This window comes from Pongo pygmaeus, chromosome 16, assembly GCF_028885625.2.
Source record: "Pongo pygmaeus isolate AG05252 chromosome 16, NHGRI_mPonPyg2-v2.0_pri, whole genome shotgun sequence".
NCBI classification, from domain to species: domain Eukaryota; kingdom Metazoa; phylum Chordata; class Mammalia; order Primates; family Hominidae; genus Pongo; species Pongo pygmaeus.
This window is the reverse complement of record NC_072389.2, coordinates 84,856,564-84,881,982: the sequence shown is the minus strand read 5'-3', so window position 1 is coordinate 84,881,982 and position 25,419 is coordinate 84,856,564. Positions and strand designations below refer to the sequence as shown.

General features: G+C 52.4%; 1 protein-coding gene across 2 annotated transcripts; it reads left to right on the top strand.

Moving 5' to 3' along the window:
• Positions 1 to 879: 879 nt before the first annotated feature.
• On the top strand, positions 880 to 24,230 carry CTSH (cathepsin H). 2 transcript variants are annotated; one of them, XM_054449983.2, is made up of 12 exons: positions 880 to 1,225; positions 6,935 to 6,966; positions 8,690 to 8,795; positions 10,356 to 10,426; positions 11,027 to 11,131; positions 13,576 to 13,662; positions 14,527 to 14,582; positions 16,520 to 16,601; positions 18,219 to 18,287; positions 20,571 to 20,677; positions 22,880 to 23,005; positions 23,796 to 24,230. In XM_054449983.2, exons 1-12 carry the CDS (start codon positions 1,135 to 1,137, stop codon positions 23,869 to 23,871), a joined length of 1,008 nt encoding a protein of 335 aa, XP_054305958.1. In that variant the 5' UTR covers positions 880 to 1,134; the 3' UTR covers positions 23,872 to 24,230. The 2 variants fall into 2 exon arrangements, with proteins under 2 accessions (XP_054305958.1, XP_063508492.1); XM_063652422.1 differs by lacking the exon at positions 23,796 to 24,230 and having other exon boundaries at positions 990 to 1,225; positions 22,280 to 22,912.
• Positions 24,231 to 25,419: the final 1,189 nt, after the last annotated feature.

Sequence of the window (25,419 nt, the reverse complement as noted above, 5' to 3'; positions counted from 1 at the left end):
GGCGGGGACATGGGGGGTGCGAGGTGGTGACAGGCAGGGACATGGGGGGTGTGAGGTGGGGACAGGCAGGGACATGGGGGGTGCGAGGTGGGGACAGGCAGGGACATAAGGGTGTGAGGTGGAGACAGGCAAGGACATGGGGAGTCTGAGGTGGGGACAGGCAGGGAGATGGGGGTGTGAGTTGGGGACAGGCAGGGAGATGGGGGGGTGCGAGGTGGGGACAAGCAGGGACATAAGGGTGTGAGGTGGGGACAGGCAAGGACATGGGGGGTGCAAGGTGGGGACAGGCTGGGACATGGGGGTGGGAGGTGGGGACAGGCAGGGACATAGGGGGTGGGAGGTGGGGACAGGCTGGGACATGGGGGTGGGAGGTGGGGACAGGCAGGGACATAGGGGGTGGGAGGTGGGCACATTCAGGGAGATGGGGGGTGCGAGGTGGAGACAGGCAGGGAGATGGGGGGGTGCGAGGTGGGGACAAGCAGGGACATAAGGGTGTGAGGTGGGGACAGGCAGGGACATGGGGGGTGCGAGGTGGGGACAGGCAGGGACATGGGGGTGGGAGGTGGGGACAGGCAGGGACATAGGGGGTGCGAGGTGGGGACAGGCAGGGAGATGGAGGGTGCAAGGTGAAGACAGGCAGGGACACGGTGTGAGGTGGGGACAGGCAAGGACATGGGGGGTGCGAGTTGGGGATAGGCAGGGAGATGGGGGGGTGCGAGGTGGGGACACGCAGGGAGATGGGGGACGTGGGGATGGCGACACGCTGGGAGAGGAAGAGGCCAGGCTGAGACCTCCCCGCGCGGTGCCAGCCAGACCAGGCAGATCCAGGACTCAGCCAGGCCTGATAGCCAGATAAGCCCTTCCTCTCACAGGAGATAAGGGAGCGACGCGGCCGGGCGATAGGTGAACTAGAGCTGGCGGGTTAGTTGGCACCGCCCCCTCCCGCGAGCCCAGCCTGGGGGGAGTCCCGCCCACCCCGCCCCGCGCTCGCTCCGCCCCGCCCCGCGTTCGCACCCCCACTCCGCGCTCCCGCCGCTCCGCCGCGCTCCCGCCGCTCCGCCGCGCTCCTAGTCGCTGCTCTGGGCCGCCACCTCCGCGGACCCTGAGCGCCAGAGCCCAGCCGCCACCGCCGCGATGTGGGCCGCGCTGCCGCTGCTCTGCGCCGGGGCCTGCCTCCTGGGATCCCCCGTCTGCGGCGCCGCCGAACTGTCCGTGAACTCCTTAGGTACGCAGAGGGGGCGCCGCCCGAGAGGGGGCTAGCAGGCCCTAGAGTGGACGCTGGGAGAACTTGGCCAGGGGCGCACTGGGCTCCGGAGGAACGGGGCAGAGCTTTCCCCGGTGAGAGGCCAGGAACTCTGCGTGCTGGCACGGGGAGGGGTAAACTGCTTTATAGGCGGGGGGTCTCGGAGGGTGGGCGGCTTGTAGGACCAGAGGAGCAGATGGGCTGAGTGTCCAGGGTCCCACTTAGCCAGGTGGCTCTCCAGCCTAGAATACCAAAGGAGCCCGCAGCTCCTTCCGCCTTCCCCAACTGGGGACACAGAGTGTCACACAGAGGACTCTGATCTGTCCCTGCCAGAGGTCAGCAAGGACTTCCCAGCCTTCTCTAGCAGCTTCCCCCGGGACTTGGCACACAGGGGATCCCCGTAGTGTCTTGGGAGTCCCATCTGTAGAGTAGGTTGGACGGGCTGTTTGGAAGAGTGAATCCCTGTGCAACGGCACCAGGGAAAGCACTCAGACCAGCAGCGCTTTTAACCGCACCCCAGGGCCCATGGTGTCAGGTGGAGCCCCAGGACTCCTCTTGTTGGCCAGGTTGGCTGCGACTGGTCCAGCTTCGTGCTGCCCTTGCATCCTGTCTACTGCCCGGGCTCAGGCACCTCCCCTGGCTGAAGGCAAGGAGCCTGCTCTTCCCTACTGCCTCCCTCCTTTCCTACTGCCCCTGGTCCAAGCCTCAGCCCACAGGCTCTGAACTTAAAGACCACCTGCCCCCTTCACAGAGAAAAGTAGCCAAGAAACAACCCGAGGAGCCACGAACCTATAGGGAGGGGGGTGCCCTGAGCTCTGGAGCAACGGGACAGGGCTTTCCCCCACCTAGAGGCTCAGGGGATGGGACAGAAATCACTGAGGCTGAATCTGGGCCAGAGGGTTGCCTCATTCCTTCCCACCTATTTATTAAAAAGGCCCCCCAGCCTTGCAAACCTCAGTGGGCGCCCAGCTCCAGGTCAGTTCCCGCCCAAGGAAAACCTAGCTGCCCCAAGCGAGGGCTGCCTGGAGAAGGCTGGCGCTGAGAGGCTGTCTGAATTCCAGAGCAGGGCTTGGCAAACTTTTTCTGGAAAAGACCAGACGGTAAATAACTTAGGCTTTACGGTGGTCTCTGTAGCAGCTGCTACCTCTGCCATGGTCGTGTGATAGCAACCATAGATGGTATGGAAGTGAGTGAGTATAACTGGGTTCTAATAAATGATTTTTATGGCCACTGAAATTTCAGTTTCAAGTGATTTTTGGGTGCTACGAAATATATTTCTTCTAACCATTTAAAAGCATAAGAAACTGTTTGTAGCTCAGGAGCTGTACAAAAACAGGAGCCAGGGACCGGGTGCAGTGGCTCACACCTGTAATCTCAGGACTTTGGGAGACCTAGGCAGTCGGATCACTTTAGGTCAGGAGTTCAAGACCAGCCTGGCCAACATGGTGAAACCCTGACTTTACTAAAAATACAAAAATTAGCTGGGTGTGGTAGCCAGGCGCCTCTAATCCCAGGTACTCGGGAGGCTGGGTCAGGAGAATCGCTTGAAACTGAGAGGTGGCGATCACTCCAGCCTGGGTGACAGAGAAAGACTCCATCTAAAACAAACAAACAAACAAACAGGGAAACACTGTAGTTTCCTGAAACCTGCTCTAAATCCAGGCAAGGCATTATGGCACTTTTAAAAGTCCTGACTAGATTGGAATGGATCTATTTGAGGGTAGGGCAGGGTTCACCAGCAGATTATTCTGGCCCCAGAATAATCTCCCCAGAGGCAAACTGGTAGTCAATTGTCCTAAACTCAAACCCCGCCTCCAACTCTTGTCCTGAGTTGAGGTCTGTCTTCCTCTAAAGCCCTCAGCTGCAGCGGGGCCCTTAATCAACATCTGGAATCCCCTGAAACCCTAAAGGGAGCCATGTTGGGGGAATGTGCATTTTCCCCAGGGAAAACGGCCGTAGATTGGTCTCTGGAACAGGTTCGAGACCCAAAAACGGAGATCTAAATGCTGTGTGGTAGTGATCTTCACACTGGAGGTGTGGATCCTTGGGGAAACACAAAGATATTTCCAGTGATGCCGGCAGAGAGTGTTCTGGAAATCCATTTACAGACCTTTTATTTCCAAATGTCCTCTTTGCTAAAACTGGGAGAGAGCCCCTGAAGGCAAGGGGGAGCCTCTTTCCTCTCATTCAATCTGAACCTGAACCCATGGGTATAAAAACAATAGGGACGGCAAACAAAAAGACAAAATGGTAATAAATCGTTCATATCTGGCATTCTCAATTCCTCAAGGAAACTGAATTGAAGAGGAGAGGACTTCATGGGGATATCAACTGATGAGGTCTTAAAAATAATGTTGAGTGAGGCCAGGCGTGGGGGCTCATGCCTGTGATCCCAGCACTTTGGGAGGCCAAGGTGAGTGGATCACCTGAGGTCAGAAGTTTCAGACCAGATTGGCTAACATGGTGAAACCCCATCTCTACTAAAAATATAAAAATTAGCTGGGCATGGCACCTGTAATCCCAGCTACTTGGGAGGCTGAGATAGAATTGCTTGAACCGGGGAGGTGGAGGTTGCAGTGAGCGGATATCGTGCCGCTGCCCTCCAGCCTGGGCAACAGAGCCAGACTCCTTCTCAAAAAAAAGAAAAAGGAAGGGAGGGAGGGATGGCTGAGTGACAGAGCACTATGGGATTGGATGCATAGAAAGGAGTGCAAAGAATTAAGTGGCACTGCTCTTAAAAACTGCCTCCATTCCCAGCTGCTTATTTGAGCAGGGTTTCCCAGCCCTTTGACCTATAAGAAACAAAAATAAGACCAGAATTAATGCTGAACCTTTTCTCAACCAAACAATATTCACTCATAAAAATATAAATCCATTGCGGGGGATGGGCAGTAGAGTCCTGTTTATCACATTAAGAGATGCATTTCTGATACAATTTTACTTTTGATGTTTAACAATTACTTTTCATAATGTATAATACATTTGAAATGTTTTAATCAGTTGGGACACTAATAATTATGATTACTCAATCCAGAATAAATGTGGTTTTTTTTTGAGACGGAGTCTCACTCTGTCGCCCAGGCTGGAGTGCAGTGGCGCGATCTTGGCTCACTGCAAGCCCTGTCTCCCGGGTTCACGCCATTCTCCTGCCTCAGCCTCCTGAGTAGCTGGGACTACAGGCACTCACCACCACGCCCGGCTAATTTTTTTTTTTTTTTTTTGTATTTTTAGTAGAGTTGGGGTTTCACTGTGTTAGCCAGGATGGTCTCGATCTTCTGACCTCGTGATCCGCCCGTCTCAGCCTCTCAAAGTGCTGGGATTACAGGCATGAGCCACCACACCCGGCTCCAGAATAAATTTTTATAATATTCACAGATGTATGGGTCACAGGTAGTAAAAATAATTTAAAATTTTTTTTTTTTTAGACAGAGTCTCACTTTGTCACCCAGGCTGGAGTGCAGTGGCACGATCTCAGCTACTGCAACCTCTGCCTCCCGGGTTCAAGCAATTCTTCTGCCTCAGCCTGCCAAGTAGCTGGGACTACAGGTGCATGCCACCATGCCTGGCTAATTTTTGTATTTTTAGCAGAGATGAGGTTCACCATGTTGGCCAGGCTGGTCACAAACTCCTGACCTCATGATCCACCCGCCTCAGCCTCCCAAAGTGCTGGGATTACAGGCATGAGCCACGGCGCCCAGCCAAAATAAATAATTTAAATTTAAACTTTTTGTTGTTGTTGCAGAAAAGAATGTGAAGGTGATCAAGTATAAAAATGTATGTTCCCTTAGGATAAAATTCTGCCAGGTGGGGATGGAGATAGGTGTTCGAGGAGAAAAAGAAACTCTGTATAATATCTCACTCTTTTTTGTTTTGTTTTCTTTATTTGAGATGGAGTTTTGCTCTTGTCACCCAGGCTGGAGTGCAGTGGCACGATCTCGGCTCACAGCAGCCTCTGCCTCCCGGGTTCAAGTGATCCTCCTGCCTCAGCCTCCTGAGTAGCTGGGATTACAGGTGCCCGCCACCATGCCCAGCTAATTTTTGTATTTTTAGTGGAGATGGGGTTTCGCCGTGTTGGCCAAGTTGGTCATGAGCTCCTGACCTCAGGTGATCTGCCCACCTCGGCCTCCCAAAGTGCCGGGATTACAGGCATGAGCCACCACACCCAGCCTAAATACCTGACTCTTATAGAAAAGTTTGTTCATGTTATTGATGGTGGATAGCAAATCATCATGGTATTTAGATTCCACTGGCTAGCTTTAAAAGAATGATATAACAATCTTATTTTTAGAGATTTTTTTTTTTTTTTTTTTTTTTTGAGACAAGGTCTCACTCCTGTCACCTAGGCGGGAATGCAGTGGCGCTATCACAGCTCATTGCAGCCTCAACCTCCTGGGCTCAAGTGATCCTCCCGTCTAATTTTTTTTATTTTTTTGTAGAGACGAGATCTCCCTTTGTTGCCCAGACTGGTCCCAAACTCCTAGGCTCAAGGGATTCACCCATGTCAGCTTCCCAAAGTACTGAGATTATAGGCTTGGGCCACACTGCCAGGCCTTATTTTTAAATCTCAATATTTATAAGTTGGAATATGTCTTTGGAGGTATTCAAATTTACAATGAAATGTTTAGATAAGAACATACATGGGGAAATACGGCAGGAATCCAAAAACAAATGGCTGGCCTGCTTTTGTAAAATATTTTGTCTTGTTTGTTTCATTATGTTTTTGATAATATCTGTACATATTTGGGGGTACATGTGAGGTTTCGTTTTTGTGAAGTCTTGCGGGAACGCAGTCCTACCCATTAATGTTCACATTCTCAGTGGCTGCCTCTGAGCCGCAGGGGGAGAGTTGAGTAGTTGTGGCAGAGACCATATAGACGGCAAAGCCTGAAATATTTACTACCTGTCCCCATGAGGAAAAACGGTGCTTGCCCTTGGAATAGATAGGTTTGTTTTTTGTTATTGTTGTTTTTGTTTTTGAGACGGAGGCTCTCTCTGTCGCCCAGGCTGGAGTGCAGTGGCACGATCTCGGCTCACTGCAACCTCTGCCTCCTGGGTTCAAGCGATTCTCCAGCCTTAGCCTCCCGAGTAGCTGGGATTACAGGCACATGCCACCATACCCAGCTAATTTTTATATTTTTGTGGAGACGGGATTTCGCCATGTTGGCCAAGCTGGTCTTGAACTCCTGACCTCAGGCAATCGGCCCACCTCGGCCTCCCAAAGTGCTGGGATTACAGGCATGAGCCACCGCGCCCAGCTGGAGTAGATAGCTTTTTAAATTAACTTTTTACCGAAATATAACATCATGCAGAAAGGGGCACAAATCACTGAGTATGCATTTCCATGAATTTTTGCAATCTAAACACACTCAGTTAACCAGCGCCCAGATGAAGAAACGGGACATGAGCAGCACCCCAGAAGTGCTTTCTGCACCCCCACCCAGTAGGCATAACCACCATCCTGACTTTCAACACCATTGACTAATAGTATATACTTTTTCACATTAATTTGGGGTACAAAACCAGGAAGAGTCGGAGTTTCTTTTTGCATTCTGCATTATATAACACCGTTTTTGGTGTTTTAAATTTAGCCCAGTTTTTGAAAATGCAAATCAGTTCTAAAGTGCCCTACTTTGCTATGGACTCAACATTACTGTGATGCGCCCAGACCTAATTTTTTTTTTTTTTTAACAGAAAAGTTTCACTTCAAGTCATGGATGTCTAAGGTCAGTGCCCAACTTCTTCTTTCTGAAGTTTTTCATTTCACAAAGTTTCCTGTTATCAAACCAAACTGTCCCAGATTTGAGACAGTGAAAGAGGGAATTTCCAACTTTGCCTAGTGGGGTCTTTCCAGACGTTGAATTGGCCAAACACTGGGAAAGATACAGTTAAGTAAATTCCTTCCAAATAGTGGTCCCAAGTGATTAACTTGGCTGACAGCCTTCCAAGCCCTGGGATTCGTTTCTGTATTTTGTTTCCAAAGCACATTGTGGAGAATGTAAATTAGTACAACCATTGTAAAAAAAACAGTATGGAGGTTCCATCAAAAACTCAAAACAAAACTACCATATGACCCAGCAAGCCTACTACTGAGTATATATCCAAAAGAGAGGAAATTAGTATAATGGAGAGATATCTGCACCCTCATGTTTATTGCAGAACTAGTCACAATAGCCAAGATATGGAATCAACCTAAGTGCCTATCAATGGGTAAAGCAAATGTGGTGTGTATACACAATGGAATATTATTCAGCCATAACAAAGAATGAAATTCTGTCATTTGCAGCAACATGGATGGAACTGGAGGTCATTATGTTTGGTGAAATAAGCCAAGCATAGAAAGGCAAATATTGTATGTTCTCACTCATATGCAGGAGATAAAAAAGTGGATCTCATGAAGAAAGACAGTAGAATGGTGACTACCAGAGGTTAGGAAGGGCAGGGAAGCAGGGATGAAGATAAACTGATTCATGAGTACAAAAAAAAATTTTTTTTTTTGAGACAGAGTCTCACTTTGTCACCCAGGCTGAAATGCAGTGGCACACCCTCGGCTCACTGCAACCTCCACCTTCTGGGTTCAAGCGATTCTCATGCCTCAGCCTCCTGAGTAGCTGGGATTACAAGTGCCTGCCACCATGCCCAGCTAATTTTTGTATTTTTAGTAGAGATGGGGGTTCGCCATGTTGGCCAGGTGGGTCTTGAACTCCTGACCTCAGGTGATCCACCCGCCTCAGCCTCCCAAAGTGCTGGGATTACAGGCGTGAGCCACTGCACCTGGCCCAAAAATAATTAGATAGAAGAAATGAGAACAAGTATTCAACAAACAAGTAGATTCGACTGTAGTAAGCAATAATTTATTGTGTATTTCCAAATAGCTAGTAGAGAATAATTTGAATGTTCCCAGCATAAAGAAATGTTTAAAGCAATGGATATCCCAATTACCTTGATTTGATTATTAACACATTATATGAATGTATCGAAATATTACATGTACCAAAAAAAGTACATCAGTTATATATCAATAAAAAATTATACACATTTGTTTTTAGAAAACCAAAGCACACTGTGTACTGGTTGCAGAATCAGTTGGGGAACACCAGTGCATGTGCTTTTGAAAAATGGTGATTTTTGCTGTAAACTTGACCCAGCACCAGCAGTGGCATCCAGGAGTGCCCCGCATGTGGCAGGTTTGTTCACCAGTGCCTCTCGGACCGCAAGCTGACTTTCACGCAGCTGCATGGTCTTCATTCTGGCCACAGGTCCCTGAAAACGGGGTTGTTTTGTAACTTCCCAAATTTCTCAGCAGTGCCCCGCCCAGTAACAGAGATTTGGCCTGAGAATCATAGCAGAAAGAAAACCTTCATCTTTCCTCTTATGAAAACAAAAAGGTCTCCCTCTAGGGAGCTGCAGCCTGTTTCCATGACTTGCTGTCGGCGTGTTTTGTTTTAGCACCGTAAGACCTACAGCACGGACGAGTACCACCACAGGCTGCAGACGTTTGCCAGCAACTGGAGGAAGATAAATGCCCACAACAATGGGAACCACACATTCAAAAGTATGTGGAACGCCTTCCTTCCTTCCTGGAAGGATGTCAGTTAGTGACCCAGCCCATGAAAGGGCCCGCTGGGGGCTGGTGGGTGGAGGGAGCAGAAGCCCAGGCTCTGAAGCTGTGTTTGGCTGACCTCAGATTGTGGCTCCACTGTTACTCTCTGTGTAATGTGGGATCGTAAATTTGGGACAAAGCCGGTACCCCTCTGGGTGGTTGTGAAGTTTACAAGAGACTCTGTAGAAGCCCCTGCCCCATTCCTGCCATCCGAGGGTCCAGCCTGGAAGCCAAGGTCTGTCTTTGGATTGTTGCGGGGGGTAGGGGTTGCTTATGGGCTCAGAGCAGCCCCTGGGAGCATCTGCCTTCACTCTGGATTAATTTCACTAGAAACTCACACACACAGGCTGGGCGTGGTGGCTCACACCTGTAATTCCAGCACTTTGGTAGGCCAAGATGGCTGGATCATCTGAGGTCGGGAGTTCAAGACCAGCCTAACCAACATGGAGAAACCCCATCTCTACCAAAAATACAAAATTAGCTGGGCTTGGTGGCGCATGTCTGTAATCCCAGCTATTTGGGAGGCTGAGGCAGGAGAATCACTTGATCCTGGGAGGCGGAGGTTGCGGTGAGCCGAGATAATGCCATTGCACTCCCTCCTGGGCAACAAGAGTGAAACTCCATCTCAAAAAAAAAAGAAACTCACACACACGTCCAGCGTATTTCCTGAGGGCTCTGAGAAATATTGGTAGTTGACTAAATTGGTAATAAAGGCATCAAGCATGAGCTGGAAAGAAACTTGGGCTTGAACCTCATTTTTGCCCAGTCCTAGCCTGTGACCTTCAGGGATGCTAACATCGGCAGTAAAGAGGAAATGAGGCCAGGTGTGGTGGCCTACACCTATAATCCCTAAAGACAGGGTCAGGAGTTTGAGACCAGCCTGGCCAACGTGGTAAAACACCATCTCTACTAAAAATACAAAAATTAGCCGGGCATGGTGGCAGGTGCCTGTAGTCCCAGCTACTAGGGAAGCTGAGGCAGGAGAATCGCTTGAACCTGGGAGGCAGAGGTTGCAGTGAGCCAAGATCGCGCCACTGCCTCCAGCCTGGGTGACAGAGTGAGACTCTGTCTCAAAAAAAAAAAAAGAAAAGAAAAGAAAAAGCAAAAATGATCACGCATCCCTGCTGGGGCTGTGTAGAGACCAAATTAGGCAGCAAGTGGGAAGGCCCCTGGCACCAGTGGAGTGGTTCTTTACCTAGCCATGCATCAGACTCACGGGGGGAGTATCTAAAAAAGTAAGTGCCCAGGCCCCACCCCAGACTAACTGCATTAGTATCTCTGGAGTACAGCCTGGACATCTATCCCATTGAAAAAGCTCCCCCGGTATTTTGGCAGCACTGTTAAGGGCTGACCTTAGTATACTGACTTACATTAAATACAAAAACTTAAAGGAGATGGGTTGCAGTGGTTCTAAATAGGACACAGGTAAACAGGAAGTTTCATCACTTTTTCTTATTTTTTCATTAGTGATTCACTAACCACTTGTTTTGGTTTTTTCCTTCTTTTTTGTAGTGGCACTGAACCAATTTTCAGACATGAGCTTTGCTGAAATAAAACACAAGTATCTTTGGTCAGAGCCTCAGGTAGGTATAATTCATTGCAACCAAATCTGAATCCTTTTACTGAAACCTTTGGAATAAATTTGGAGCCTGCTCTGCTTCTAGGCAGACTCAGTCCCATCCCCAGATGCAGCTGAGGGTATCCCCAGATTCTTTGGGGAACCAGAGGAGTCAGCTCTCAGCAGTTCCTCAGTCCAGGCACATGGTCTTAGCATTATGGACCCTTAACTTAGGGCTACCAGATTAAAATATAGATACTCAGTTAAAAATGAATTTCAGATAAACAACAAGTAATCCTTTAGCATAAGTATATTCTAAATATTGCACAGGATATACTTACACTACAAAGTTATTTGTTGTTTACCTGAAATTCAAATTTAACTAGGTGAGCTGTATTTTTATTTGCTATATCTGTCTACTCTATCCTAACGCTCTGGACTCTCAAGGGGACGTGTCATTTAGCATTTGGGACCGGTAGACAGGAGAGGGAAGGTTCTGACAGCTGCAGCCTTTCTCATTCTCTCTTGGTGATTCCATGTTTATACATTTCTTCTTGTTGTCAGAAAGGTTTTTGGTTTTTGGTTTTGTTTATTTTCCTGAAAATAATGTGTTTGGTTGTTCCAGAATTGCTCAGCCACCAAAAGTAACTACCTTCGAGGTACTGGTCCCTACCCACCTTCCGTGGACTGGCGGAAAAAAGGAAATTTTGTCTCACCTGTGAAAAATCAGGTATGCCTGGCAATCTCCATCCTCTCCCTGCAAAACAGCCAGACTCCCAGACAATACACCAGGAAGAACAACTCAAAAGGTCCACAAAACCACCACAAGCACATCCCTGCCTCTCTTTGCCCTCAGCATCTCTCCAGCCCTCTTCCTTTGAGGGGCCAGGGAGGTCAGCACTTCTCTAGGCTGCTCTGGAGGATGGAAAAGTTCCTCTTTATTGGGCTAAAGTTTACTCCCTTCCTCCCCCACGCCCCAGATTTTCCCATTGGTCCCAGGTCTCTCCTACAGAGCCATCCAAAACGTTATGTTCCCTGTGCCCATCTGGACACCAGAACCTCATGCATCTCCTCTTCCCGCCTCCATCTTCTCCGAGCCACCAGGGTCCAGCCCCTGCCCTGGCTGGCCGCCTCCCTCTGGTTAGTCCATGTGTCATGCATCAGCAAGCTTCTCATGGCAGGGGCTGGCCTCCGTGGCCCTCGCTGGGGGGCACAGAGGGCTTGGCAAGGTGAGTGGCCCCGCCTTCCTCCATGGGGGAGTGGTCTGGGGGGGGTCTCAGCACAGGCCCTGTCCCAGAGAGTCTGGACCCTGCCCCCGCTGTTCTCCCGGCCTGCTGCGGCCCCTCCCCTAGCAGGGAACCTGCCGTGGCCTTCTTCAGAAAGATGCCGACCTCTGGACTCTAGGAAATATGAGGTGAAGGTTTCCTTCCTGGAAACTCCTGGCTTTCCATCGAAATTCTCCATGAGAAATGTTTTTTCACTTTCCAAAAAGCCATGCAGCACAGCTTTAAATCCTCCCGGGCTTGCAGTGTTCCTGGAGCCTGCCAAGTGCGGGATGTTTAACTAGCACCAGGAGCCAAAGCAAACCTCCCCTTGCAGCAGGAGGTGGAGTAGAAGCCTGCCTTTGCCCCGTGACCTTTTTAGACCCTCTGAGAACCACATGACAATTCAGAGCAACACGTAACCTAAACCTGCTCACCACTTGGACAGGTGGGAAAGAGAGGCCCACCAAGAATTTTCCAAGTCCTCCTGTTAACTGATCCTGGGCCATCAGGCAGGACGCAGCCGGCTGGGCTGAGGGAGCGGAATGAGGTGCTTCCTGTCGCAGATGTGTGCCATCTCGTCCTGTGGCCGCTGTGTGGGTATAGAGATGGACAGCAGCCACAGCGTCCATCAGCTCAGCACCCCCCTTGAGAGCTTCTCACTTTACAGAGGGGGAGTCTGAGAGGGAGGGTGGTTTGCCTGAGGTCCAAGATAAGTGAGTGACAAAGGGGGCTCAAAACCAGGCCCCTGCCCCAAGTCTAGCACCTAAGGGTCAGCCGAGCTCCGCCTCCTTCAGCAGTGAGCATAGTCTCCCCCGAAGTGGCCACGTCTGCCTCGTTGACTGTCTCATGGACCCTCTCACCAGGCCGTCCCTCCCTCCCCCAGCTGAGAGAGAGATGTGAAGGGAAGAGATTGGATGAGGCCAGTGTGAACCTGGGGTGATGACCTGGGAGGCAGGAAGGGGACTTAGAGACATTTCAGAAGTAGAAGCTGGAAGACTGAACCAGCAAGGTGAGGAAACAGAGATGAACCTGAGAGAAATCCTTACAGCAGCCACGAGCATTGTGCCCACGGGGGTGACTGCCTGACCAGCAGAATCTGACCTAACCCTGCTAGCGTCCTGCAAGCAGGAACCCTCGCCATTCCCACTTTACAAGCAATGAAGCCAAGGCTTCGAGAGGGGAAGTGACTTGCCCAGGTCACCCACCTGGTGTGTGGCAGAGCTGGGATGTGAACCAGGCAGGCAGGCTGCAGCCCCCCACACCTAACCCTCATGTTATTCTGGAGGTGTGAATAAGGGGGCTAGGCAGCGGCAATGAACTGTTAGAAGGTGGGGAGATGGGTGGATGGGGCGGGTCCCCCAGAGTCTGGGGTGTCAGGGGTGTCTGGGTGGGGTTGTCTGGCAGTTAGTTGGATGTCTGAGCCTGAGTGGAGGTCAGCACTGGGCTAGGGTTTGGGGAGCTGTTAGTTTAACAGGACCGTGGGCAGAATGAGACTGGAGGTGGAAAGGTGAGAGAAGGTTCTAAAAGCAGAACTTTGGGGCATCCTTCTGCGGGGAACCAGTGGGGAAAAGAGGAGCCAGCTGAAGATCGAAAAGGAAGACAGCCAGAAGACTGTAGAATGGGGTGGGGGACTCCAGGCCCTGGCAGGATGGTGGGGATTGGCCACCAAGAGGTGGGGATTGGGAGTCCACAGGCGCTGGTCAGATGCCACCTGCTGTTCCTGCTCCTTTGCAAGCCTCTCAGGACTTGTGAGGCTCAGAATGAACAGATCTGGAACAGGTCTTTGTAAACTGTCGAGGCACCTGGTGACTCGGGGGCTCTGGCAGGGTCAGCAGAGGAAGGCAGAAGGCAGGGCTGTCTCACGGCGTCCCCGTCACTGATGTCCTCTGCCCTCCCCTGGCCTTTCCAGGGTGCCTGCGGCAGTTGCTGGACTTTCTCCACCACAGGGGCCCTGGAGTCTGCGATCGCCATTGCAACTGGGAAGATGCTGTCCTTGGTAAGAAATCAGCCGCGGGCCACCCCCTGCAGAGGACACCCCATCCTGATGCGGGCCAGGCCTGGGCCTTTGGTTTCCCTGGAGCATTGTCTAAGGGCGCGGTTTCAGGTGGACCCAGATGCCCCAGCCTTGTGGACATCTGGCATGAGAATCTCAATTGATGCTTTTCCCGGGAAGGATCTGAGTTTATTAAGGAACCGGCCCAAGGGCTCATTCTTAGATGGATCTGGGTGGTCCTTAGCTTGACAGCCTGGAGCCTTCCTGGCGGAGGGGTTCAGAAAGGCGGAGCCTGCCTGGTGGGTAGCCAACTAGGAGCTACACCCTTCCCAGCAGCCTCAGTTGTCTTCATGAGGGAACAGCCGGGACCTATGCATCCATCCCCTCGCCCACAAGAGAGGGATGATGCCCCTGAAGGAACTGTCCTAGCCCTGCCTCTGTGTAGAAAGGAGGGACAGTGCACAGCCGGCCTGGTGACGCCATGAGGACCCTGGGTTGTGGACAGGTGGGGGTAGGGTCTCTGGCTGGGCCTGTTTCCCCCATCCTATACACCGCTGTGGGACCCCACGCTCTGCATCGTATGGACACACCTACGGGGCAGGGGTTTGGACCCAACAGCCCTTGCCCCCTCTCACCTTCCCTGGCTGCCCTTGCTTACTGAGCCCCTCCCGACATGTGCCGGCTGCTGGGCTGGCACTGCAGGACATACAGCAATTGTCCCTGCCCTTGGGGAGTTTATAATTTGGTCACCTTGACACAGCACTGATGGGGCCTCAGATGTGGCTCAGCCAGGGAGGCTCAGCGCCTCGCGCCAAAGCCTTGATGGCTTCTCAGCTCGCAGGTCACTGGGTTGTGTCCTTCTTCCAGGCCGAACAGCAGCTGGTGGACTGCGCCCAGGACTTCAATAATCATGGCTGCCAAGGGTACGTCTCTGACCAGAAGGGGCCCAAAACTTCCTCATTTCCCACTGACCGCTTCGACAGGATCCAGTGTGTGCTGGCTCTGCCACAGATATAACCCACCACTGCCCTGGGTGATGGCAAAATGGTCTCTGTTGTACAGGAGCGGTCACCTCACATGGCCAGGTTTCATAGCCAGGACAGGGCAGAGCTGGAATCTGAGTCCAGGCCTCTGTCCTCTCTCCACTGTATCACCTGGCTCTCCACAGTGCAGTTGGCCTCACCCGCCACCAAGGCCTCTGGGAGTGTGGCCAAAAGAATTTAATAGAGTGAGCAACACACCATTACACATCATCCTCCAAACCCGAGATCCACACACAGATACAGGGTTGGCCTTTAGATGAACTCACTAAAGTCCCAGCCTCCCAAGCTCATTGTGCCCTGTGAGGGTGAGGTGGCTGTGCGTAAGGGCCGTACCTTGCCTGGACCTGCTTTCCTGGCCCACTGTGAAGCAGGTTGCCAGGAATTTGCCGACATTTCTACAGTGACTCTAGCCCTCCCTTCATGCAGTGCTCTGAGACATTTCCGTGGTCTTTGCTCACCTGGCACATGGTGTGCATAAAGCCAGGCTCTTGGGGTGCCCTGCCTCGGCTCCCCTCCACCTCCCTGGGGCACATCCCTCTCCCAGACCCCAGCCCCTCTGAGCTGGCTCTTCCTCCTGCAGGGAGCCGTGCTGCAGCCAAGTCCTGGGGACCCAGGGGTGACATCATAGCCTGCTCTCAGATCCACCATCATGCTCAGTGTCCCCTCACTTTTGGTCTGTTTCTGCTCCACAGCTTAGAAACCCGACCCATAACAAAAGTCTGACATTTGGGCACTCTGGGGTCCCACTGTTTTTATTTTTTATTTTATTTATTTATTTTTTTTTGAGACGGAGTCTCAATCTGTTGCCCAGGCTGGAGTGCAGTGGCGCGATCTCAGCTCATTGCAAGCGCCGCCTCCTGGATTCACGCCATTCTCCTGCCTCAGCCTCCCAGGGAGCTGGGATTATAGGTGTGCGCCACCACACCCAGCTAATTTTTGTATTTTTAGTAGAGACGGGGTTTCACCATGTTGGCCAGGCTAGTCTCGAACCCCTGACCTCAGGTGATCTGCCTGCCTTGGCCTCCCCAAGTGCTGGGATTACAGGTGTGAGCCACCACATCCAGCCTGTTTTTCAAAGGAGTCTATTTGCTTTGGTTCAGGACAGTACTTCCTTTTCTCATTCATACAACAAATATCACAGAGCACCCGCTGTGTGTAGGCCCTGGGGATACAGCGCTCAGCAGAACTGGAGGAACGGGCATTCTGGCAGGCTTAGAGAGACCACGGTCAAGGCTAGACTAGGTCAGGCAGTGCGGAATGCTATGGAGAGAAACAGAGAAGGGACGGGGATTGCTGGGCAGCTGCTGAGTTTTTGTTTATTCTGGGAGGCCATGTGATGTAGAAAAAGACCCACTTTTGGAACCACTTCCCAGCTTTAGCTGTGTGGCCCTGGCCAGGTTATTTGGCCTCTTTGCCTCAGCAAATGACAGCATCCACCACACAGGGTCGACACAAGGGGTCAGGGAGTCATGCCTGGGAAGCATCTGCCCAGGGGCTCGGCTGTGGCGATGACAGTGCTGTGGACTGATGCTGTTGACCATGGTGTGGGGCTGTGCACTCCTGACAGAGCGGCTGGCCTTGAGGGGTCTCTATCCCACTGAGGCACGTTTGGGCTGGTCCTTGGACTCCGGTGGCCTCACCTGAGTTTGCTGACTCTTATCCCAAGGCTGGGCCTCTCAGAGATCCCCTCTGCCACTGGGACATGCCCAACCAAGTCCCCAGCCTGCCAGGCCAGATATCTCACCACCCTAGTCCCCGAGGGCCCCGCCTCTATCAGGACGGCCCCAGGTGGGCTCACCTGTGTGTACTTCTTGCAGGGGTCTCCCCAGCCAGGCTTTCGAGTACATCCTGTACAACAAGGGGATCATGGGTGAAGACACCTACCCCTACCAGGGCAAGGTAACTCCAACAGCCTCCACTCTGTCTTCTTGGCGTACAGCATGCCTAGCTTCACTCCCTCCCCAGCCTTGGAAGACATCCCTTCTCCCCCCACCTCCCTCCCGCCAGAATTCTCACAATTGTCTGTTCTCTCCAAATTCTTCCTTCCCCTCCTCCACCCACCTGAGCCCACTGCTCTCACCAGTCCAGGGGCCTCTTATTATTCTCACCCCATACCTGCTCTGCGGCACCATCTCTTTCCTTCCCGAGCCAGACTTCTCAGGACCCCTCCTTCCCCCCACCTGCCCCATCTTCCTGGCTCCTCTCCCTCCTGCCACGAGCGCCATCCTCTCGCCTCTCACCTCTGTCCATGCAGTTGGCCTCTTGTGCCAAGGACCCTTTGGGGGCCTACCCCCACCCCTACCCTATCGAGGCTGCTGGGCCTCCCACCGTCACCTCCGCCCAGCCTGGCCACAGCCAAGCGCCTTGTCTTTCCCCGAGACCTGTTGCTCCTCCTTTATTTCCCCTCGTGGTGACGAGTGGCACTGGCCTCCCTCAGAATTTCCTGGGTGTCCACAGTCCTGTTGGGCCGGTCCCCCTCCCCACCCCACCCTGCCGCCAGCCTGCTGACCACCACAGACCTCACACGACTCCCTTGGCCCATCTGTGTCGCTGACCACTCAGACCGGGGCCTCCATCCAGACCCCTGAGGGTGGCCTCCCCCAGGCCTCTCAGACCCAGCTCAGACCCCACACCTGCCTCGATCAGAATGCCGCAGAGGCTCCATGCGGCCTTCGGGAGAAAGCCCAGACTCCAACTCAGTCTCCCTGTCTCTTTTACTCTCCCTTTTTTTTTGAGACAGAGTCTTGCTCTGTTGCCCAGGCTGGAGTGCAATGGCGCAATCTCGGCTCACTGCAACCTCCGCCTCCTGAGTTCAAGCAGTTAACTGCCTCAACCTCCTGAGTAGCTGGGAGTACAGGCACCTGCCACCATGCCCAGCTAATTTTTTATATTTTTAGTAGAGACAGGGTTTCACCATCTTGGCCAGACTGGTATTGAACTCCTGGCCTTGTGATCTACCGCCTTGGCCTCCCACAGTGCTGTGATTACAGGCGTGAGCCACCGTGCCCAGCCAACTCTCCCTTCTTAACCTCACGCCCAGACCCAGCCGCATGCTGGTTCCTAAATGCCAGGTCCTACCCTCCCTCCAGTCCTGTCCCTTGTCCTGCTGCCTTCTCTCCTGCCTTGAAAGGGCTGCGCTTCCCTCCTTGTGACCTTACCCCTGCACCTGCTTCTTGCCAGCGTTGTTTCCTGGGCTGAGACTGTCCCCACTCCCCTGCCACACAGGCTCTGACTCGGCTTCCACTTCTCAGCAAGTTTCCTCAGGCCGGGTGAGGCCCCTCCTCAGGCTCCCACCACACACCATGTGTACCCACCTCTGCCAAAGCCAGCACAGGACCATCTGCTACCAGACCCTAAGCTCCTTGAGGACAAGGATGCTCTAATTCTCTCTGAAATTATCCCATCCCCCAGGCCCTGGCACAACTTGTTTTGTTTAGTAAATGTTATTGAACTGCGTGGGGAGGCTGAGACTTCAGGTCCCTAACCTGTATTTCATGCCCTTTGCATCCTCAACAGGATGGTTATTGCAAGTTCCGACCTGGAGAGGCCATCGGCTTTGTCAAGGATGTAGCCAACATCACAATCGTGAGTGCCGATCCCCCTCTGGGATGGGGAATGTGTCCTGATGAGGAGGCCTCTATCACGCTGTTGGACAGCCAACGGGCCCAGCAAGGCAGCCCTTCTGGCAGCACATCCCTTTGACGAGTTCATATTATCACTGGGTCGTCTCAGTCGCTGTGATGGTGGCGAGGCAGGAGATGGGAGGGAGAGCGCAAACTGGCAGGCAGGCACTCTGGTTCTGAACTCCAGATCCACACATGCCTTCATTCTTGTGGTTCTATTTTCTTGCCTGTAAAATGCAAGCCAATTGTCCACATCCTGCAGAAGAGGGTATGAGCACGTGCTTGACACAGCGTGTGTGAGACTGAGGAGGGTGTGTGTCACTCAGGATGAGCCAGGTTCTGTTGCAATAACAACCGTGCCCAATCTGCAAGGCTGACAACAGTCAAAGGGTGTGTGGCACTCCTGCGCCCATGCACAGCTTAGGGAGGGTGGTGTGTGCTCGGTGTCATTGGCCTCACGCCAGGACTAGAGGGAAAGAAGGTGGTAAATGATGCCCTAGCTCTAAAGCCAAAACAAGTCGCCCAGTCACAGTTGACCTCAAGTGAATAGGGAAGTGTGGTCTTACCCTGCTTCTCCGAGAGAGAACTGGAACGTGAATGAACACCCTCGTGACTCCAGTGTGCATGCGTGCAAGTGTGGCAGGGTGTGTGAGGAGTGGAGGAATATCGCTAAGGTTGTGTGTGTGCCCGCGAATATATGTACAGTTCACAAACGTGATGTCTGTGTAATGACAGCAGCTGCCATTTAGTTGAGGCATGTGCCAAGCTCTCAGCAGTAACATCCTTAACTTGATGGAGTACTTCTAGGTGCTGTACCAACCCTCAACACTCACTATCCCCTCTAGACCCGAACTGGCCCTAGGAGATGAGTATCCTTATTACCTCATTCGACAGATGAGGAAACAGGGGCTCCAAGTGGTTAAGTAACGTGCCCAAGGCCACAGAGCTATTAGGAAATGGATGCTGGATTTGAACTAAGAATATGTCATTCCAGAACCAGGGCTCATTGCCTTGAGAACATACAGCCCAAATCCTGTACTCAGGATGTTACCTTCTTCAGAATGTTGCCGCTGTCACTCAAGCTGGCTGCTCTGGGCCATGATATCCCATGGACAGGTGAATTGGGGCCTCAAAGGTATCCCTTTGCATGGTCCCCAGGAGAGCCTCATGGGTGACACCTGCAGGGCCCTGACGACCAGGCCAGAACTAGCATTCAGCCCTCTTGGGCAGGCCCATGGGGTGGAAATGGTGCCACCTGCAGAAGTCATCACCCCTGTGCTGGGCCGGCCTCTGTGCCCTCCATGTCTCAGATATGCCCCGACCTGTTGGGTTCACAAGGCCTTGTCCGCATACCAGGAAGGAGGGCACTCCCTTGCCAGGCAGCTGTTTGCTTTTCACAGCTGGGTCTCTGTCCACCCCTCCAGGGAGGCAGGACTGAGGGAGGCTCGGTGCCCCGTCCCTCCTGCACTTGCTTTCCTTCAGCAGGGCCCTGGCCTCAGCACAGGTAACTTCGACCCTCATTTCAGCTCCCAGAGGTCTCTTGGTTAGCGCACTTGAACCCAGCCATCCCCAACCCAGAAGCTCCAAAAAGTGCCGATGCCTGGGATCCACCCTGCAGATACTGTTGTAGTTGGTCTGGGGCACAGCCTAGACTTGGACTTGGGGTTTGTTTAAGGTTCCGCATGGGGTTCTACCTGCTGCTGTCACCTGGTCTCTGCAGCTCTGTTCCAAAGCTGAAGCCTCCATGAAGCCACCCTGACTTCCCCCACCTGCCTTCCCCCTTGGAGGGGACAGGTTCTACTCAGAAGGCACGCAGCCCTCGGATGGGTCTTCTCTTGTTTCCACCACCATCTGGGACCTACCCGTCCATGGTTTATAACCCCTGTGTTCTAGCAGCAAAGCTCTGTAGACTCTGGGTTTATGGGTGTAGGGGTGAGAGCTGCTGGCCCAGGAGAGGACCTCAGGGAATGGGTGTGAATGACTGAATGAGTAGGTCCACACTGTACCCCGTGGTCCCTATCCCAGAGGGTGCAGGGTTTCCTAGGAGCAAAGTTGGGGAGAGGAACGAGAGATGGCCAGACAGACCCAGCCAGAGACAGGAAGGGAGAGAGGCTACAGGGGAGCTAGTTCTGGCCATCCATGCTGCTCTGGGCCTCTAGCCCCTAGCCTGAGGCAAAAGGCTGTACTGTGAAAGGAGTGCGGAGGTGACAGGCCGTGTGTTTCTGTCTCGGTCCTGTTTCCACAGTATGACGAGGAAGCAATGGTGGAGGCTGTGGCCCTTTACAACCCTGTGAGCTTTGCCTTTGAGGTGACTCAGGACTTCATGATGTATAAAAGGGGCATCTACTCCAGGTGAGTCGGGTTCCCAGGAGCCAGGAGGGACAGTGGGGAGGGGCTTGGTTGGCCTCCTCACACCCCATTTGTGGGACTTGGGCTCGTGGCCCAGACTCCTGTGTGTCAGGCCCTTCATGACACCTGCCAGGTGCTGGGCGTTTTGCACATCCCTCAGTTAATCCTCATACAGCCCCAAGGGCCAGGAGCCATGGCCTCTTCTCACAGCAAAGGAGAGAAGGTCAGAAGGGATACAACAGACACAGGCCACCTGGCTAGTGAGAGCTAGGGCCAAAATTTGAGAGCTCTGTGCTCCTTAACAGAAAAGCTGCCTCCAGTTTAAAAAACCCATGTTCAGGCCAGTTGTGGTGGCTCATGCCTGTACTCCCAGCACTTTGGGAGGCCAAGGCAGGCGGATCACTTGAGGCCAGGAGTTCGAGACCAGCCTGGCCAACATGGCAAAACCCCATCTGTACTAAAAATACAAAAAAAAAAAAAAAAAAGCCAGGCGTGGTGGTGCATGCCTGTAATCCCAGCTACTCAGGAGGCTGAGACACAAGAATTGCTTGAACCTAGCAGGTGGAAGTAGCACTAAGCCAAGATCGTGCCACTGCACTCCAACCTTGGTGACAGAGCGAAGCTCTGTCTCAGAAAAAAAAAACAAAAACCCATGTTTAAAGATTTGAAGATGTAAAATAGGGAGAAGAGTAGCTGCCCTCACACACTAGGATCCTGTGCTGGAGGAGTCACCCTAGGCTTCTTCAGAAAAACCAAGCTTTAGCCTCTTTACTGTGGGGTTTCTCTTACCCGCACCTTTTCGCCTGCCTGGTTTGCAGCCTCATTTCCCTCCCTTCATCAGTTGCTGCCCATTAATGTCACTCATGTCTGTGCTCTCCTCTCCCTCCCTGAGGCTCTGCCCCGGCCACCACTGTCCTTGGACCCCCTAACCCCCCAACACACTGTTCCAGCCTCCACTGGGAGCTGTCTGCCTTCTGAAACACTCCTCTTGCCAACGCCAACCTTTGAATACACCAGTGTCCCTGCTTTCCCAGGGTCCTACCCTGAGGGGGACCCTCATGATCTGGTCCTCCCTCTTTTTCCACACTCATCTGCCATCAAACCCGTCCCGCCGTTCCACCCTGCAGCCCCCATCCCAGCCACGCAGAAGGGTTCACAGTTCCATGGGCGTTCCCCGCCTCCTCAGGGAGCCTTCCCTGACCCACCCCACCCACCCACCACCCCGCCGCTGGGTTGGATCCCCCCGCCTCCTGGGGGCTCTGTCGCCCTCCCACTGTCACAGCCCTCAGGCCACTGTAGAGAAGCAGCCTCTTTGCCCACCTGCTCCCTGCCAAACAGGGCTTCCAAGGGATAGTTATGCATGCTGCCTGGATCCCAGCAGCTGGCCCTGGGCCTGGCGCGAGCCTATGGCCCACTTACACATCAGCTGAATTCACACCTGACCACTGCAGTTTGTTCTCTTGAATTTCTTGGAATTTCCTTATGGAGGCTAGTTCACTTTTGTAAACAGAAAAAGTTGTATTTTTGCCATAGGTATAAAGTAATATTTAATAAATGCAGTGGCGACAAGCTGTGTTAAATTCTGCCAGACACTGTTGGCTGCAGAAGGTGCAGCAGGAAGGCAGCTCTCTCCTTGCCAGGAGAGAGGGAGTGGAAAGTGTCAGGGGTGAGACATGGGCCAGCACCATCTGGAGATTCTCCTGACAGAAGCACAAGAACCAAAAGAACTGAAAGGGCCGGGTGCGGTTGCTCACACCTGTAATCCCAGCACTTTGGGAGGCCGAGGTGGGTGGATCACCTGAGGTCGGGAGCTCGAGACCAACCTAGCCAACATGATGAAACACCATCTCTACCCAAAATACAAAAATTAGCCGGGTGTGGTGGCGCACGCCTGTAATCCCAGCTACTCGGGAGTCCAAGGCAGGAGAATCGTTTGAACCCTGGAGGTGGAGGCTGCAGTGAGCAGAGATCGCACCATTGCACTCCAGCCTGGGCAACAGAGTGAGACTCCGTCTCAAAAGAAAAAAAGAACTGAAAGGAGTTCTCTCACGGTGACTAATTGTGACTAAATCACCACCTTATATGCCTCCCTCATCCGCTGTGGGGAACATTGCTCTAAAGTGCTCAAAGAGGCGTTGTTGGATGGGACTGTCATTGCTTTTATCCTTCCCATATGATCACCTCTTTTTGAATTTTGTTTTCCAGTACTTCCTGCCATAAAACTCCAGATAAAGTAAACCATGCAGTACTGGCTGTTGGGTATGGAGAAAAAAATGGGATCCCTTACTGGATCGTGAAAAATTCTTGGGGTCCCCAGTGGGGAATGAACGGGTAAGCAGCTCCTAGGTCCCATCGCTGGGAGGGGGATGTTGCTCAGGCCTGGAGGCCCTGGGGGCATCACTTCCACCTCAGAGTTACGGCTTCCACAGACGAGCTGGTCAGCCAAGCCCTAGGCCAGACCAGGGGGAAAGGGAGCATGAGAATGTAGCCTCCACATCTCCAAGCCCCCATATGCAGCCCTCACAGGGCCCCAGGTCTTCAGTACACTGCAGGGGGAGCAGGAGGCCAGCTGGCTCAGAAGGACTGCTAGGAAAACAGCTCAGAACTCGGAACTCTGCTGGCACGAAATCAGTGTCTGGGAGGGTCCATCTTTGAGAAATCAAGGCAACAAATGTACCCTTGATCACTGACAGCCCCTCCTTCCAGGAGAAAAGGCTGGCATGGGGCGGCCTGGGTGTATATGCTGCTGTGCCTTTGTCCTGTCCTCCTCCCAGACTCCATGTCCTTGTCTGAAAAGGAGAGCTTTTGTGTTCCCTCGGGGTCCTGGTGATAAAATAGCTGTGTGAGGGCCCAGCCAGGGCTAAGAGGGAGCCCTCGGTAAATTTTCGGGAGAAGTGGGATATGGATCGTTCATTTGGTAGCTAAGGAGAGGGAAGAATGAATTCTTCACAAAGTCAGGTCCGTGACTTACCGGTGATCAAATAAGCTGAATGCTACTGTTTTATGAATAAATTTAGAGGGTCTCACCCCTGAAGTCAGCTCTTGGTGAGCAGCAAAACATTCTAGAAAGGCCTGTGGTGGGGAGACCGCTGGCTGGGCCTCAGCTCCTCTCTCTGCTCAGGTACTTCCTCATCGAGCGCGGAAAGAACATGTGTGGCCTGGCCGCCTGCGCCTCCTACCCCATCCCTCTGGTGTGAGCCGTGGCAGCCACAGCGCGGACTGGCGGAGAAGGAGAGGAACGGGCAGCCTGGGCCTGGGTGGAAATCCTGCCCTGGAGGAAGTTGTGGGGAGATCCACTGGGACCCCCAACATTCTGCCCTCACCTCTGTGCCCAGCCTGGACACCTACAGACAAGGAGTAGTTCCACCATGAGCTCACCCGCGTCTATGACGCAAAGATCACCAGCCATGTGCCTTAGTGTCCTTCTTAACAGACTCAAACCACATGGACCACGAATATTCTTTCTGTCCAGAAGGGCTACTTTCCACATATAGAGCTCCAGGGACTGTCTTTTCTGTATTCGTTGTTCAATAAACATTGAGTGAGCACCTCCCCAGATGGAGCATGCTGGTCCTGGGCCATGACTCAGACCAGGTCTGTCCTCGCCACTCAGTCTCCCAGGAGGGAGGCATCCGGGGAGTGCCCAGGCTCTGGCTGGGAGGATGGTGGGGGTGCTGGTGGTATTGTCCACCAGATGGGGTATCCAGGAGGAAGAGCAGGCTTAATTTGAGATCTTGACTATTTGCCCCAAACCTGAGTGGAGAGGTGGGGAGGGAGGAGAAAAACGGGCCAGGCTGCGGCAGAGGCAGGATTCAAACCCACAATGTCAGCCCAGAAGCCTGTACTTCTCTGTGTGGCCTCCCCAGTCTCAGCTTCCTACCCCTACTCAGACTCTGACCCCACCTCCACATGAGACTGCCCACCCCTTCCTCACCAACCCCTTATTTCAAACGTGCCCAGATGCTCCCATCATTTCCACGCCATCCCTTCCCTTACCTTGCCTTTTGAGAAATCTTGACCTCTGTTTAGAGGGCGGCCATGAAGTTGCTGCTGCTTCCTGAAGCCTCTGGGCTCTGGGGTGTCTGTAGAACAAGCTGGAGCCCACCAGCTCTTTGTCCTATGGCTCACAGACTTTCTTAATGATAAAAGCTGTCATGTTATTTGGGCTTCCTGAAAAGCTAAAGGCTTGGGAATATTTGAAAAATATATATGTTCATGATAAGGCTTATTTAGATAATGCAAATATAGTTTAACTTATTAGAAAATTCTAGTAACATAAGACCACAACCGTATAAGACAAAAAACAATCATCTTGCTGGGCATGGTGGCTCATGCCTATAATCCCAGCACTTTGAGAGGCCGAGGCAGGTGGATCACCTGAGGTCAGGAGTTTGAGACTAGCCTGGCCAACATGGTGAAACCCCGTCTCTAATAAAAATACAAAAAAAAAAAAAATTAGCCAGGAGTGGTAGTGCACGCCTGTAGTCCCAGCTACTTGGGAGGCTGAGGCAAGAGAATCGCTTAAGCCTGGGAGATGGAGGTTGCAGTGAGCTGAGATCATGCCACTGCACTCCAACTTCAAAAACAAAAATAATAATAATCTTAATAGACTTCATTGGATGGAATTCTAGTCTAGATTTAAAAAAAAAAAAACTAACATGAAATGAAAGCATAATTTCTTTTTCTTTTTCTTTTTTTTTTTTTTAAGATGTAGTCTCACTCTGTCACCCAGGCTGGAGTGCAGT